Source organism: Seriola lalandi, unplaced genomic scaffold (genome assembly GCF_002814215.2).
Source record: "Seriola lalandi dorsalis isolate HSWRI2012SDOR001 ecotype SW California unplaced genomic scaffold, Sedor1 jcf7180002054691, whole genome shotgun sequence".
In the NCBI taxonomy this organism is placed as follows: Eukaryota; Metazoa; Chordata; class Actinopteri; order Carangiformes; family Carangidae; genus Seriola; species Seriola lalandi.
Window position 1 is genome coordinate 675,297 of NW_019525244.1, and position 16,527 is coordinate 691,823.

Sequence of the window (16,527 nt, forward strand, 5' to 3'; positions counted from 1 at the left end):
TGACCGATCTTTGAATGGAGTTCTGCCTGACCTTTCGCTCAGTATCAGTTCAGTAGTATTTGTACATTTTGTTTCACATGCATAACAAAAAGCTATTATTTGGTTCAATATTAATTTACCAAAAATGACTAACTCGTAAACCTCCCACCTGTTAGCGGCAGTTCTCCCCGGCTTCTTGTTGCTGACCACGCTCACTTAATTGTACTGTTAAAAATACAACTTCCGGATTGAAGATTTCAAAATAAAATCCATGCTATATACATGACAATCTTCGGAATACACAACCCTAATGCTGAATAGTAACACAAAAACAAACAAGTGCACTCATAGTTTCTTTCTGAATAATCTTAACAAAAACAAAACTTTAGTCTTTCGAGATCGTCTATCGATGGTGTAACGATTTTATGATACTTTTACACTACATTTTGAAGGCAAACTTGACTGATTTCCGGTCATCATATAGACTGTAGACTGCAACACACGATAGTAAGATTAAAGTGTTCCCAACTGATCTGACAGATAGCTTCATTAAGGACTAAATTTACTTATGGCTCAATATGAAAACTATGTATAAGCTTCAGCAGTTACTTTACATATTGGTGCAAGACAGGGTCCAACTCTTATACAGTCACCTAATCTAGTCCACAGTGGTCTTTTGATCAGCAGTTTTACTGACAGGGTCTTTCAATCCTCCTCAGTCTGGTCAGTGTAGTTACTACTTGCTCAAAGTTGTTGAGCTGTTTCTGAGGAAGCAGATATGTCTCTGGTTTGGAGTTGCTGAGAGGAAAGTAAACGATAATATTTAACCTGGCGTGCCCTGACTTGTGTGCAATCTGTTTTAAACTTTGAAAAATACATGAATTTTTTTTGTGGCAAATTTACAGAACAAACCGACTACCCATGTTTTCACCATAGTTTCACCATTTCACCAGAAGTGGGTAGCATTTGTTAAGTAATGAAGTAATCTTTTTTTTTTCTAAACTTGTTACAAGTACAAGCGGCTTCTTCAGTGTAAAGCTTTATAGTAAGATCTGCTGGATGACAGCAGCAGCAGCTATAACTGACAGTGATGTGAATTGTGGGTTTATTGTACATTAATGGACAAAATTGGGAGACTTAAATCCTTGACTCCTAATTTTTATAGAAAACAAAACAAAATAAAAAAAATATCACTTACTCACTTTGTATTCATTTCCATTGTATGTACATGTTCATAATAACAACAATAAATTTAAATTGTCAAATAAATCTTCTAAACTCAATAAGAGTCATGCAGGTAGGTGTTATCATCTCTTTCTGCTGCAGACAAACTGGTGTCAATTTAATTCATGACTTCATTTCTTTTAAACTCCTTGGAGAACAGTGTAAAATTCACATTAGAACTGTGTATATTGCTGTTTTTAATCTTTACATCTGATTTGTTTTTCAATTAACCCATCCTGGTGTCAGGGAATGATGAATGCAAAGGATGACATTTAAAGCTTCGGCTCAAGAAATACAGCCTAAGTACATGTACATTTTAAAAGTAACCACACAAATGTGTGTGCATCTGCAATGTCATTATTATATACAAACTACATAGAAAATTACACAAATAATCCATGTATTTAAAAATAAAGAACAATTTATGAATAACATTTCATCTTTCACAGCTATTTTGGAAGATCACAGAATAAACAAGTTGCAGATGTAAAAAGAAGAAATAAATAAAAAAAATAATACCAACAAGACTATTTTGTTTAACAAATTGCATCAGTCCTAAAGCCATAAGAGCTGGGTGAGCTCCATGGTTTACTGTAATACTATGAGGACAAAGTGGTATTTGGGGTCCATAATTGTTGGTGTTTAAAAAACCTGTAACATATTGGATATCTGGAGAAATCTGCAATGCTGATATTGAATAAAGTTAATAAAAATTGTGAAGACATAGAGTATATGTATGTGTTTGCACATATACAGTATGATATGTATGTTCTTTGTTCTTCAAGAAGCACTTTGTGACCGAAAATAGAAATATTAGACCAGATTTCAGTCCCTTTACGTTTCTTTTCTTTCTTTCTTGTCATGTTTGTAAATCCTTTGCTTTTGCCGTTTCTCTTCTTTTTTCCAAACAGGATGTACTTTGTGCTCAAAAATAAGCACTTCACAACAAAGTTGCTTTATAGTGCTTTACACTCAGATGTGTGGAGGTCAGCTAGGGCAGAAGGAGCAGTGAATACCCCCCGTCAGGTCAGTGATGGTTCCCTCTCTGACAAGGCTTTTCAACAGTTCAGTCTCTCTGTCCACATTGTGCATGTTCTGCTGCAGCATGGCGCTCATTGGCTGGTTGTCATAGTAGTGCAGTGGCGCCCCCTGTTGGGAGAGGTTGTAGCCGAAGCCCGCCAGGCTGACCTCATCACACAGCAGACTGGCTAAATTCAGTGCAGAGACTCCCAGGGTAGGCACATTCTGCAGACCAAAACAGAGAAAAACATCATTCTCATTCTCAGTTTTTAGTAACATTTTCCATTCTTGAATTGTATCTGTGTGGTTACTCCTGTTTCAACAGAAAACCATCAGTAATAGTCTTATTTTCCAAAATCTCTCTTGCTGTTTCTTGTGTTTTATTACATTGCTGTATTTTTCTAAGTACACACATTTGTACTTATAATTATAAACTACCTAAATAATACATTTCCCATTTCAACTTTATAGTTTCCTACACCTAGACAGATCATTAGTCCAGATTTATCACAGCCATAATTTAGCATACATTACACTAACGGATTGTTACTAACTTTTTAAATACTAATTTTAGCTCTTTTTCTCTGAGTTTAGATCATAAAGAAAAGCTGGTAAAATTTTGAAAAAGGTGATACAACTAATGTCCTGAGCACAGTCTATAAATATGTGGTTGCTTGGTAAAAATATGCATGTCATTCTCAGTGAACATGGTATACACTAAACCCTAAGAGACAAATATTCTGTATTAGAGACACACAAATGATTGTAATGTTATTATTCTCGTCCACTAACAGTTCCCCAGAACTTTGCCTTTAAATCTTCAATATGAATAAAGATACTATGAAGTAGGGAGGGGGCCGTTACTGATGACAGTATAATTATAATAGCGACTAGAAATGGTAACAGACAATCATGGTGGGTGCCTCTCCTGCGGGCACAGCTACAGTACATGTGATACTGACACACACTACACTTGAAACTGTCAACAGTTTGTTTTGGTACTGCTTAAAAAACAGCCAAAGATGATTTCATGATGTCTTTGTGGCAACCTCACACAAACCTTTTCACATTGTTAGAGCAGCCCTGTATAAAGAGATGGATGTAGCCCAGATATTCATCCCTATGACATGTCTTCTTCATGTAAAGGGAGAAGAACTGTAGAGTACCTCATTAGATAAGAATATAATGTATGTGATACAGTTAATATTTAATACAATTTATTTTGTTTTCATATGAAATATGGTTTCTTTCATTTGGCCATGACAAACACATAAGTCAGTGTATAACTGTTTGTCTGCCTCGTGATTTGAGAAAGCAAACCAAAGCAATTACACACATGACTAATGCACATAGCTTCGGTTTTGGATTTTAAATTAAATTTAAATTAATTAAGTTAAAAATCAATTTTAATTTTGATTATTGAATACATTCTACAATAAAGAGGTTCATACAGTGAGTAATCAGTTGATAAATATTTTAAGACAAGATGACCCAGGTAAAAATATTATGAATCGCTTCATTTAGTGGTTGCTTAATATTTGTCATTTGAGACAGACAGACAGGCCAGCAGACAGACAGACGGACAGACAGACAGACTTAATTGCTGGTTTGGGAAATGTGTGTTACCTTGTCCCAGCCCCAGATGCGTGGTCTGGGTGGAGGGTATTTCAGCAGGTCTAATGCAGTCTCTTTAATGACATGTGGATTCAGAAGTCTGAACCTCTGGGGCTCAAGAGGAATTTGATGTGGAACCTTCTGCCAGAAGAAGAGCTTGTCCCACAGAGGCTGCAACACAAAGCATGGATGTGTCATAGCTAGGATCTGACAAAGACTACGTTGGATGATCTGTATCAGAATTAAAAACAAGATGAACAGGTCAACATGAAAGAGTTGTGACTACAAATTTCATTACAAAGACTAATTCAGAGAAGGAATAATATGACATGATCATCTAGAGCGTTACATCTGCATAAACCAAGGGAAGGAGAAATTGTTGAATCACACAAAGGGTGGTTAACCACATCCTCTTGCAGTTTTGCTTCAAATGTTACTGTGACTTGAAATATGTCCATATGCCAGGCCATTTTTGGCAACACCTCATTGTGTGTATTATTCTTATAAACAGTTTAAAACTTTAGCTATATTTATGATTTAAAGATGATTTTTTTTCTTGTTTTTCTAATTTTTTTACATTTGCTTTCCAGTTAACCTATACGTGCATTCAAGTTTCTCTCAGTTCTGTGTGTTTTATCATTTTTCATATTTTTCCAAACCCAGATTAGAGTTTAAATTTATATTCTTGAACATCACCTGGAACATGATCTTGGACAACATTATATAATGACACGATAAACTAATTTTAATTCACATTTACAGACTATTGTAATTGTTTTGCCTCTTGGAGATATATAGTGTATATTGACTGTTTTCTGCTGATAATGTAAGAGAAAAACTGAAAGTTCACCCAACTATTGCTGTTTTACCTGGATTATTTCTCCATCTTTCATTGACATTGATGTAAGTTTTTTTTCCTTTACTTTTTAATGCAACAAACTTGTAGTAAAACAGCTGGTAATTCTCACTTCATGCAAAGGTCCAGCCAATTTACGGAGGGTTTCTGAAGCTCAAAATCAGCTGACATTTCTCAACAAGTTGCTCAACAAGTGTAGTATTGCTGTTATTCAGAACTCATGTTTAAACAAACTGCATCATAATTGGATACCTACTATTTGATAATATAAGACAACATGACCCAGAAAAATCATTTCAAAACAGGCACACACCACCACCAATACTCACCACAGTGAGCTTGTTGATCATAGCAGACGTCCAGCTGATGTCTACACTTTTATACACCACAGCAACAAACAGAGTGTGTGGGTCTGTGTCGACCCAGTGGAGGGGCGTGCCTTCTGGGTAACTCATCCTGATGCTGGTTCGTTTTCCAACGTCAACACTGAACTCTCCCAGAGGACCACTGTTTAATCTGAAGGAGGGACACATAAAGTAATTGACTGACTAGTTTGTAATGTAATAATGATAATTTATTGATGCTACACAGTGGTAAGTGCCAGTGATGATGATGATTAAGTGCATGCATTTCTTAGTCGAGTGGTTTTAGTTTACTCGAAATGTTCCAGTATCTACAGTCCACTGATCCTTGTTCATCATCATGACAACATACAACAAAAACCATTGCGTGTAAACTGAATTAACAGAGTTGTATCATGCATTTGTGCTTCTAACCTGATAATGGTGTCAAAACGGTCTATCAGCGGGCCAAGCTCCAGGCCTCTGAGAATGCCTCCATTTCCCATGACCAGACAGCGCTGACATTTATCTGATGCCTTTTCGAGCTGTGGTTTGAAATCAGAGTCTGGCAGCTTTTAAAGAAAATCCACAGATAAGAATCTTAAGATATATGTCCCAAAAAGTGCTGCACTGAAAGTTTTATTTTTATTATGTTCACCTCGAATGAAACTCATTGTACATTTATGATCTTTTAGTGGGCTGCACAATGTAGACATTAAGCATGAATTCTATTTAAATACACCTTTCAGATACCTAAACGAAGTTAGCCTGAACTACCCTCTGCGAATTTCAAGTACAGTTAAATGCTCCACAATTTTCTCAGTCTGTCAGTGCCCAAACATTTGTGGTCATCTCAAACTGGTTTCATGAACATGACAATGAGTTCAGTAAACTTCAGCTGCCTCCCCATTCACCAGATCTGAATTAAACAAAACACCTTAAGAATGTGGTATAATAGGAGATTGGCAGTACGAATGTGCAGCTGACAAATCTGCAGAAATGATGTGATGTTATCATGTCAACATGGAGCATGATCTCACAGAGCTCTTACATCTTGTGAAATCCATGACATGAAGAACTGAGGTTGTTTTGGCCTAGTACTAGTATAGTGTTCATAGTAAAGTGCTTGGTGAGTGTATTAACAACTAAACATAAATGTATCAAAAATATTATTCTACTATCTTTAGCTGTGAGAAATTGAAGGTATCTTTAATTGAAATATGACTAAAATTAAATTGAAAATATCTCAAATTTGAGGTCAACATTAGCCAGTCTCTGGATTAATGGCAAAAGTAAATTGGGCCCTGTTAGTTAGAATGAAATAGGAAATATTATTAATTTTTGTTCTGAATCATACATGAAATTTATCTGTAATGTGAATCCAGTCAAGCTATATTAATAATGTTTGTACTATGGACTAGTAGTTTTTACTAGTGGAATTGGATCTTGCTTTATCAATAATGTTATCATTATTGATGTCAAATATCTTACATTGTCATTCTGAGGAAGATATTACAAATTAATTATTACTGATCAAACTACATTTATGGATATCATGTTAATCAGGTGTCAAGGTTGTTTTTTTTTTCCATAGTTGTACCCAACTGTTGTCGTGTACCACTGTGCTATATTTGCAGGTATTATATTTGCAGAGACAGCTTCCAATCAAGGTTAGACTCTTCATATGACACACTAAGCTTTTGGTGTGTTTTACCATTTCCATTTGTTACATGTTCAGGAACATACAACGTGCCATTAAATAAATATGGCTAAGCTGTATACAATTGTCAAATACTAACTTGACTAGACAGAAGAAATAGAATGAAAGAGAAAGAAGTTGTATTCACCAGCTTTAGCAGGTCCTCCACTTTGCCCCGAAGCCCTCTGAAGCCAAATGGAGGTGGACGCAGGAAAAGGTCATCAGGAAGTGGAACATCCTTCCACAAGAAGGGCCTGGCCACGTAACCGGAAGCAGGGAGTCGAGCTAATAAGCTCTGCCTTGTGCTGCCGGAATGACACTGCCCATCCAGAACTCTGAGCACATGCTCATGCACCAGCTGCAAGCAGAACAGAGGCTATGAAGACAAAATGTAGAAAATCTTTGAAAAGTGTCTTTATCGAGATTCATTACCAATTAACAAAAAAATGTTTCCCTATTTGACTAAGTAACTTCTTAAATGGATCAGTTTTTTATATCTTAACGAAAACAGACATAAGAATAAGCAAACTTAAGTACCTAAAAAGCAACAGTTTTTGGCAAATAATCATTCATTCTAAGGAATAAGGGGATAATTCACCTCTTCTTGCTAAATTGTAACTCATAAGTTCAAATCATTTAATTTGTCTTCTCAGATCAATCATTTATATCTTGAAAACATGTGCTTATAGCCCACTGTGTGACTGTGCAACCATCTGTAGCTATTAAGTGCACCAGAAACTTCAAACTGAGACATTAACAATTTCATCACAGTTGTGAGAACATGCGAATATCCTGTTTGATATGTTTAAAGTCAAGCTGAAAACCCAAACATCATCACTTTTTTACAGTAAAAAAAAATGTATCTAAGTGTTTTTCAAACTAAGCTATGTTCTTTTTGGTTACTGTTAAAATTTTTATATATTTGTTGAGATACAAGACAAACTCTCCTTTAGCCCTAACTAATGTTAGCATGGCATTTTGGCCCTGATGCATGTTTGTTTAGTTGCTGGTTATATACTAACCTATTGCAGACAAAGATTTAAAAAAAAAAAAAAAAAATCATGCTAGCTGCTCTGTGAAACTCTACATAGGCATACTGATGCTGTGAAGTACAGGTTAATGTCAGCATGCTAACATGCTCACAATGACAAGCCGACCATGCTGATGTTTAGGTACATGGTATAATGTTTACTCTGTTCACATCGCAGTTTGGAATGTTAGCATTCCAACATTCACTAATTAGCCCTTAACACGAAGTACAGCTGAGGCTGATGGGAATAAGTTTTGCAGGTGAAGGGGTAACCAAAGTTAATAGAATAGAATTCATCCTGAGGGGAACATGAAATTCTCTACCAAATGTCATGAAAATCCATCCAACAATTGTCAAAATATTTAACACCAATCCTTATCGTGGTTCTAAAGAAGAAGTCAGGGGAGGCTCCATAGAGGCTATTAAATTCAGACAAGCGTGTCAGAGGAACAACGTCAAATATTACATGGCAACTTTAATTTAATGTTATGGAATCATTAAAGCTTGGAGGCCTGTCATGAGCAGAATTGCTATGATTATAGATACTGCTCACTTCAGTCCCTCTGTTCCACCTTATGGCACAATGTCACACAGTTGTTAGTGTTCTGCTAAACTCAACCACAGCCAACCACACCCAAATAACCACCAATCATTCCGTTTCTGCAGGATGCCACTATATCTTACACGCTGGTCCTTTAAGGGTGTTTGATTAAAGGCATTTATGAAAATATGCAAAAGAACTGGAGATCATAAAGTTTTTGTGACAGTGACTCAGGACCTTTGGTTTCTCCAGCTCCACTCTGAATTCTGTTTCCATTTTTTTCTATTGTATTGAAACATCAGGATACAAATCATGGCTTTATTCCATTATAGATATTCCTTACCACCCTGTCAACTCAACTTTCACCTCTTAATACTGGTAATACATTTACAGTAAATGTAAAAGCTCTACCTGACTCTCACCTTTTTATGTGCAGGGTTGACGTGCCAGTGGAGAGGTTTGTTTGTCCCTGTTTCAATCAGTGGTAGGGAGACCATCACCAAAACCAGCAAACCTAAAACTGCACACACTACTAACACACGCCTAGAGACACACACACACACACACACACACACACACACACACACACACACACACACACACACACACACACAAATAGTATGAACCATTGTGATTAAATAACACCTACAAAAAACATATAGGAAACAATGATGAAGAAATCATCATTTTATTTTTAGGCTGAATGGCAGTACACAATATATACTGTATCTTGGTACCTTCTACAAAGAGGGCCAAGTGTTCAGTTGTAGGTAAAGCAACACAGGAGATCACAAGCACTTTTATTAAAACAGAACATGGTTAAAATAAAATGCAAAGACAGGGTTTAATTTTCTGTTGGAAAATTTACAGGTGCAAATCATGCAAATGAAAAATTATATAAAATATACAGCCTTTGTTAAATAAAATAGGCCAATCATCCATCTATCCATTATCTATACCATCAGTGGGCGGACATATACAGACAAACAACCACCTATGGGCACTTTAGAGTCACCAGTTAACCTATTGTGTATGTTTTCTGGACTGTGGGAGGAAGCCAGAGTACCCGGAGAGAAATAGGCCAACCACTGATAATGAAAATAACAATAAAAATATTTTAAATCTGGACCATCTCCAAATAGTTGAACCACTGTTTTTCTTTTTACAAACCAGGCCATATTTGCCACTATTACCTCATCCTAGTTTGGAAAAAAGTCAACATACCGCCCAGCCCTACCTGCTTGATATTACCAGAACAGATGGCAGACTGTACTATCAGAGTGAGAATGTCTGTGAAAAGTTTCATTATATAAAAAAAGTACTGTGACAGTTACAGGCAGGATACACAAAGCCACATGTAAAGCCTGTCTATTGTAATGCTACTGGTTATCACAGTTTGATGTCAAGCTCAAATTAAGAAATAAACAAAAAGCTGTCCAAACACAACAAATCAAATTGTTGGAACTATGTTGAATGAGAATTTTTTTTTTGAATTAAATGTTTAAAAAATATTTCACTGATGTGTGACAACCTTTTGGATAGCAGAGAGCATTATTTTGCAAGCTGCATGGTTACCCACCAATGACACACACAAACCACAGTGGCTGCAGAGATGTCGACTTTCGAAGCGATAACACCTCTTTAAAGGGAATGACACTTTAATCATACTGTTTCTAGCTAACTGCCAGCTTTTATCCACAAATCTACCAGGCTAACTGCAGTATATGGGGTTGAGCAGCACTGTGTGGCATATTAAGTTGAATTAAGAGCATGACATGTAATACAGTGCATCCCGTGCAGAGGATGGGTTAAGTAATATCAGCAGTTAAATGCTTACTGCTTGCAGCTTCAGGTTTTAGCAGCAGCAGAGCATGAAATTTACAAACACAGTTGTGGAAACTTTCAGATATGGCGATATTTTTGCAAATGCTGGAGATAGTGACTTATGAAGAGTTGGCTTACACTTTGAGCAAAATTAAATAACACTGGATTCTGCAGGGAAATGCCATCCTTTTTGTTTTAAAGTTATATGGATGAGGTTTTTTGTTTTCCAGCAGATTAGAGACGCAAGACAGTTTTTACTGTTGTGAACAGGAAATAACAATAAGGGAAATAACTGCAAGTAGTTGGGGTCACTGGAAATACCATCTGAACACACTACCTGAACTTACTCTTGTCAAGAAAAATATCTCTCAACACAAGCCTGTTCTGTTTAGTGCTGAGAAGATTTCGTTTTTGTGTCAATATTGACTAGTTTATCTTCTTCTTTATTAAGCTACTCCTTGATACTGAGTAGAAAAAGTCAGTCTGAACTAAAACAAGACCATCACAGACACACATTACAACATTAAATCATTTGTAGGGTGATAAAGTGTGTGTGTTTCTTCAGTTCCTCGCATTTTAATACCTACAATAGGTTCTGTTTGTTCTGAATGCACAAAAGTATAATACAGTGAATATACAGAAAATACAGTGATAAAACAAAGAATGAACAAATGAGTCATACTAATTTTACTTTCACAGGTTAAGGTTGGGTGACAAGGAAAGAAAAGTATGCATGTGTCGGTAGTGCACTGGCATGCTGAACATGTTGCAGCATTTATACAGGATATAACAAGTCTACATTTAGTATGTTCAACCAAACAGTCTGTACAGTGTTTTCTCACTGAAAACACAACTGAATGAGGCTGTTTAACCTGACCAGTCAGGTCAGTATAAGGGAATAGAAACTGGGAGGGAATAGAAACTGTTGCCATGCTAAAACTATTGTACACAAGTCTAGTTAATGGCAATTTTCTCTCGATATAGAGCAATCAGTCATTAAAAAAGATACTCTCCACATGCAGACCCTGACCCTGAAAAACTAGAGCTCAGGATTAACAAGCAAACCAAGTTCTGGTTGTAACTGAATGTGATTTACATATAACCGTTATTTAATTTGCATAGTATTTTGGTTAAATCATTTGTTATTTCCAACTTGAGACATGGTTCTACAGATGACCCCTTCAAGCTGCTCAGCTTTATTCATTCCAACAGAAAACATGTGGTTTCTGGATGAAAGTAAAATTTATATGTGGTTGGGAAAATAGAGCGGTGAGTAAAGCTATCAAGAACACACAGCACTATGCTCACTCCCCAACATTCCTCTCATCTGTTAGCAGATGTCATTAAACATAGCTCTTAATCTTGATACACTATGGCCGGTGGATGGGGAGCAACTTTTGGACATTTACATACACATCATTTACTCACCTGCAGTTCTCTTTCCTAACATCATTTATTCTACCTTCAATCTTGAGAATTGAGGCCCAACAGGAAAGGCATATTTAGTGGGTTAAGAGTAGAACGTCACAAAGCTTTAGGAAGTGAACCAGAAAAACACTACCCTTCTTGTGTACTATTTGCAACTACACTGCACTCAAAAGAAGGTGAAGTGGTTAAGAAATTGATGTAATGCATTTTGATTATAGTACATTTTTCATTCAGGGAAGAATTATTGATAAATCAACAAGAGGGCAGAGAAAATATTTGTACCTAGATTACTTCAACAACAGATACAAGGATCATCTCATGCTTTTTAGTTTGTGCTTATGGCCTACAGCGGGGGTCAGCCATTAGGTTCAACCAAGGGCCAGTTTTTTTCCAGCACTGTTCAATGGAAGGCCAACGCAGGCATGTGTAAGTCAATGTGTTGTTTATTAGTGTATTTCACTTCATTCAAGAATAAAACTGATTTATAAAACTGGAGCCTATCCCAGCATCTTTTCGGGCGAGAGGCGGGGTACACCCTGGACAGGTCACCAGTCCATCGCAGGGCAAACACATAGAGACAGACAACCATTCACACTCACAGCCACACCTATGGTCAATTTAGATTATCCAATTAGCCTAGTCCCCATTTTGCATGTCTTTTGGATTGTGGGAGGAAGCCGGAGTACCCGGAGAGAACCCACACTGGCACGGGGAGAACATGCAAACTCCACACAGAAAGATCCCGCATCCGAGCCGGGACTCGAACCCGGCACCTTCTTGCTGTGAGGCGACAGCGCTAACCACTGCACCACCGCGCCGCCTAACATCTCATAATATTTATTACAATTTTAATTATTGTTATTATAATTATTATTACTACTACATGTTATTAGGTTGTATTTATAGGGATTCACACTTAAATTTCTTGCATTTACAATGATATCTACAGTGGATTTATGATGAGATTCATGTATGCCTCCACTAACCAGACAAGTTGCAGTTTACATCCATGTCAGTCCAGGCTCATGTACAATATGTAGCGAAGACTGTGAAGGAAATTCATAAAAGGTATAAAGTGTATTTTGTCATTATTAGTGTATGAATTCTTGAGTTATGGCCATGAGGTCACAGTAGCCTTGGCCTTTGACCGCCAAATTTGAGTCAGTTCATCCTTGAATCCAAGTGAACAGTTATACCAAAATTGAAGAAATTCCCTCAAGGTGTTCCTGAGATATCGCATTCATGACAATGGGACAGGCGGACAAGCAGATGGACAACCAGAAACATAATGCCTTACAGTTTTGACGCTAACTCAATTGAAAGCTTTAGCTTTTGTCAGTTCTCCGTCTTTCTGCTGGTCTGTAGGCACAGTCACCGCCCCTTTCAGAATCAGCCGTTAACTGTAATTGATTCTCCTGTGGCAAACAGGTTTCCCAGAGTAACATAATGCATCACATGACAATGCATCCATATTTTTTTTCCTTCTTCTTTACCAGCTGCAACAGCCTGGCTAGTATTGTTTTCACCTTGTGAGATTGTGTGTCGTCTGTGTGTGTGTGTGATCGAGTACAATGTGGTCTTGGAAACACCTAATGTAGCCAGAAAAACCACAGAGGCAGGTGTTTATATTTTTGACTGTGTATATGGTTTTCACAAACGTGCAAGCTACAGTCACTAAACTTGAAATGAAGGCTGAATTCTTAGATGGGTGTGTTCCAAAACCCAATCTTATATTTCTGCTGCCTACAGGAAGCTTTTGCTAGTAAATATTCTATAAAAGACTTACTGTTACATCAGTGTTTGTGCTGTAGATTTGTAGCATCTGTATTCACTTCAAGTTATTTAAATATTAAAATATCTTTAAAAGAAGAACTGAAAGGCACTTGCACTAAAAACAAACTATATATAAGTTTTACAGTAAATGAAACTGTTGTTCTCCTTTGTGTATTGAATAGCTGTGGTTCACAGAGAACAGCAGAAGTCTTTGTGTTGTGTTGAGTGAATGTCACCTGTGTGCTGCCCAGCGAAAAGGAAGCCTCATGTTGTTCTCATTCGCACTGGACTCTGGGAACTCTTCTGGTGTCTCTGCTGAAGCCCTGTGGCTCTCAGGGGTCTTGCCCTGGACACAAAGACAGTCAATTACATTTCACTAGATGTGAGCTAATCATTAGCCCCACTAGTGAACAGTGACTATGAATAACTGTTGTTGTAGCTTTGAGATACCATAAAGCTCAATGACAGGTAATATCTGTTATGTTGCAGCAGTGCAATTTCTAATGTTGGAACATATAAACTATTGCTATTGGGGAATGTACTGTACAGTAAATTCCTGTATTGTCATAGGAACATGGCTACATTACAGCTAATGCCTGCATATGACCATAAAGATTAAGACACATGGGCAAAAGTAAAAAGTGTATTCTAATGGGTTACTTAAATAAATGTTGCAATACCCACAATGTAAAATTACTGTATTAAAAATCATAATTTTATTTATGTACAAGCAAACATGTATTAAAAAAGCAAAATGTACTTAAAGTATTACACATTATGCAGAAAGGCTCCTTTCAGGGTGTTTCAATATTGTTATATTACTCAATTTATTATTGATGTCAAGCATGCAGCCACTTAATGTTGTGCCTGGTTGAAGTGGTGCTAATTGTAACTTCTTTTTACATTAAGTGGCAACTTAATTAGGTACACATGTACAGTTTAATGGACTCTAACACAACCTTCTGCCATACCATGTTCTTTTATGATGCCATGTATGTACAGGTTTTTTTTGACAATGTCATGGAGGCTTTAATTATGTTTTAGCACTGAGGTCATAGTGATGGCATATCCTGGACTGCATTATATTTAGGTGTTTCTAATACACCCCTTCATTACGTTGTACAGTATACTAATGAATACAGCATAATAACAAATTAACTTTCACTTTCTTAATATATTTTAATAGCTTCACATCAGAGGACACAACCCTTTCTCGACAATTTAAAACTTAAATTACAAATATATCCAAAATATATGTCTGTCGAATAACTCCCTCTAAAATATACTGGACTAGAAGTAGCATTACATTAAAATACTCGGTACATACAGTAACCTACCTGGAGTAGATGTTGTTAGATTACTTTCACTATTGCCTACAGGTTGATAAGTTAGCTTTCATTAACGTTATTGTAGTCTCACAAGAACTACTCATCCAAATGATATTATTCTTTATTCATGGCTGTTAGAGCATAACAGCTGCTAATCAAGATTTTTGGTAGTTTTGGGACCGAAGTGGCCCATTAAAACAACCCTGAGCTAAAGTCTTGTCGACAAATAAATGCCTGCATACCCTTCGCCACTGACCCGCACAGCGGTGAGGTGCAGACGAAGCATTTTAGGATATTCACTCATAATGCACATTTTCGGTAAAATGCTGCTTGGCAGCTGCTTGATACAAGACATTGTTACTGGTTAATAATTTATGATTTTCTGCCATGTTTCCCCTTTGGTTGATTAGCACAGGGTCACTTAAACAGTTTTCTTAATAACATGGCCTATGGATATAAAAGAAAGTCACGCAACCGGGAGTAACTCAAAAAACGTTGCCGAACCAAACCGTTCCAAATGAAGGAAAACGACGTCCAGACCCTACAATGAAATATAAAAATGCAGCTCACCTATGTAAGACCGTTACTTCTTTGTACCATTTAACATACTGGCACGGAGGGTTACCGTTAGCTGATTATCTGCTTTAGCGGACCTAACGATAAGCCGTTAACCACAACCGTTAGCCCGTTAACACCGTTTGCACTCAATTCTATCCTTTAAACTCCCACTTCTGCATCATCATTTACCAACTTATTTACTTACCCTTCAGTGGATACGACCACTGCGCCATTGTGGGGCCTCAAGACAGAATAAACGATGAGCTACTTCGCAACTACTCATCCCCACAGCTTCTTTTTTCCCATCCTTACTGCAGATGACCAGCCAATCAGCAGCCAGCTCCCTCACCATCATTTCCGCTCAATCGTCATAAGACCACCCCATCACCCCCTGATATGAACCAAACACGTCAAATGACACTGAGGGAGGGGGAAATTAAGATACAATTTTATACATATCTTAAAAATTTATTATTAAATACAAAGACAAAAATAACAACTTTTAAATTGTCTGTCCACCAGCTTTTATACTTCTAGTAATGACATCATTGTGTGTATACTGTGTTGACTTTGGTGCTGTAAACTCCTGCAATGCTTCCTTTTACAGTATGATACAGTGCTCAGTGATTTCATTCATCTAAAAAAACAAAAAAAACAAACAAAAAACAAACATAAATCTGGCCATGGATGGGTTACATTTGATGGGAATCTGATGAGAAGACTGTCCACATTTACTAGGAACTGAAATACAAAATGATTTATTTATTTATTTGTCAGAAGTTTTAAGTGGGAGACAACACATCTGAAAAACACTCCCCTCAAACGCTAATCGAATCAGGTCACGTGAGGTTTCTCCTTTCCTACTGTAGAGGTTGTTTGAGTTCAAACAGCCCTGTTCCACCTTTGACAACTTTCCCCACCACCAGGCAGGCTGAGGGTGACACCAGCTGATCGTGTGACCCTAAAAAAAGGAAGAAAAACGGCTGTGAACAAAGACACATAGGGCAGCAGTGGCTCTAGGGCTATAGACGAGGAGTTGTGACATAAATTCATTCATGCTCCAAACTCCCTGAAGCACTGTCATCAAGTGTATTAACTATTGTCCTGAATTATGACTTTTCTCTGCAGGAATTTGACCTGTGTCGAATACATTGCACAGATTAAAATCACAATCATAGCCTTTGCAAACAAACCCCAGAGGGTACTCAAGACTTGAATACAGTGTAATCATCCAAGAAGCGTCAAGTTTTAGTTAAAGGAAATCATTCCCAAAGCAGCCTGAGTGGAATAACAGCAGAACATGTGAGAAGGG

General features: G+C 37.1%; 2 protein-coding genes across 3 annotated transcripts in view; both read right to left on the reverse strand.

Annotated features, from left to right (window-relative positions):
• Positions 1-1,121: 1,121 nt before the first annotated feature.
• st3gal5 (ST3 beta-galactoside alpha-2,3-sialyltransferase 5) lies at positions 1,122-15,574 on the reverse strand. Of its 2 annotated transcripts, none has more exons than XM_023423336.2 (8): positions 15,421-15,574; positions 13,566-13,675; positions 8,727-8,847; positions 6,882-7,091; positions 5,470-5,606; positions 5,023-5,209; positions 3,850-4,008; positions 1,122-2,448 (listed from the first exon to the last, which is right to left on the reverse strand). In XM_023423336.2, the coding sequence occupies exons 2-8, from the start codon at positions 13,595-13,597 to the stop codon at positions 2,191-2,193; spliced, it is 1,104 nt and encodes a 367-aa protein (XP_023279104.1). In that variant the 5' UTR covers positions 13,598-13,675; positions 15,421-15,574; the 3' UTR covers positions 1,122-2,190. The 2 variants fall into 2 exon arrangements, with proteins under 2 accessions (XP_023279104.1, XP_023279103.1); XM_023423335.2 differs by having other exon boundaries at positions 6,882-7,109.
• An 88-nt stretch (positions 15,575-15,662) lies between these two features.
• The window catches only part of polr1a (RNA polymerase I subunit A), a 28,261-nt gene continuing 27,396 nt past the window's right edge, over positions 15,663-16,527 (reverse strand). The window contains exon 37 of the mRNA XM_023423334.2: positions 15,663-16,176. Coding sequence (XP_023279102.1) covers positions 16,076-16,176 — 101 coding nt within the window. The 3' untranslated portion in view covers positions 15,663-16,075. The remainder of the gene's footprint in view (positions 16,177-16,527) is intronic.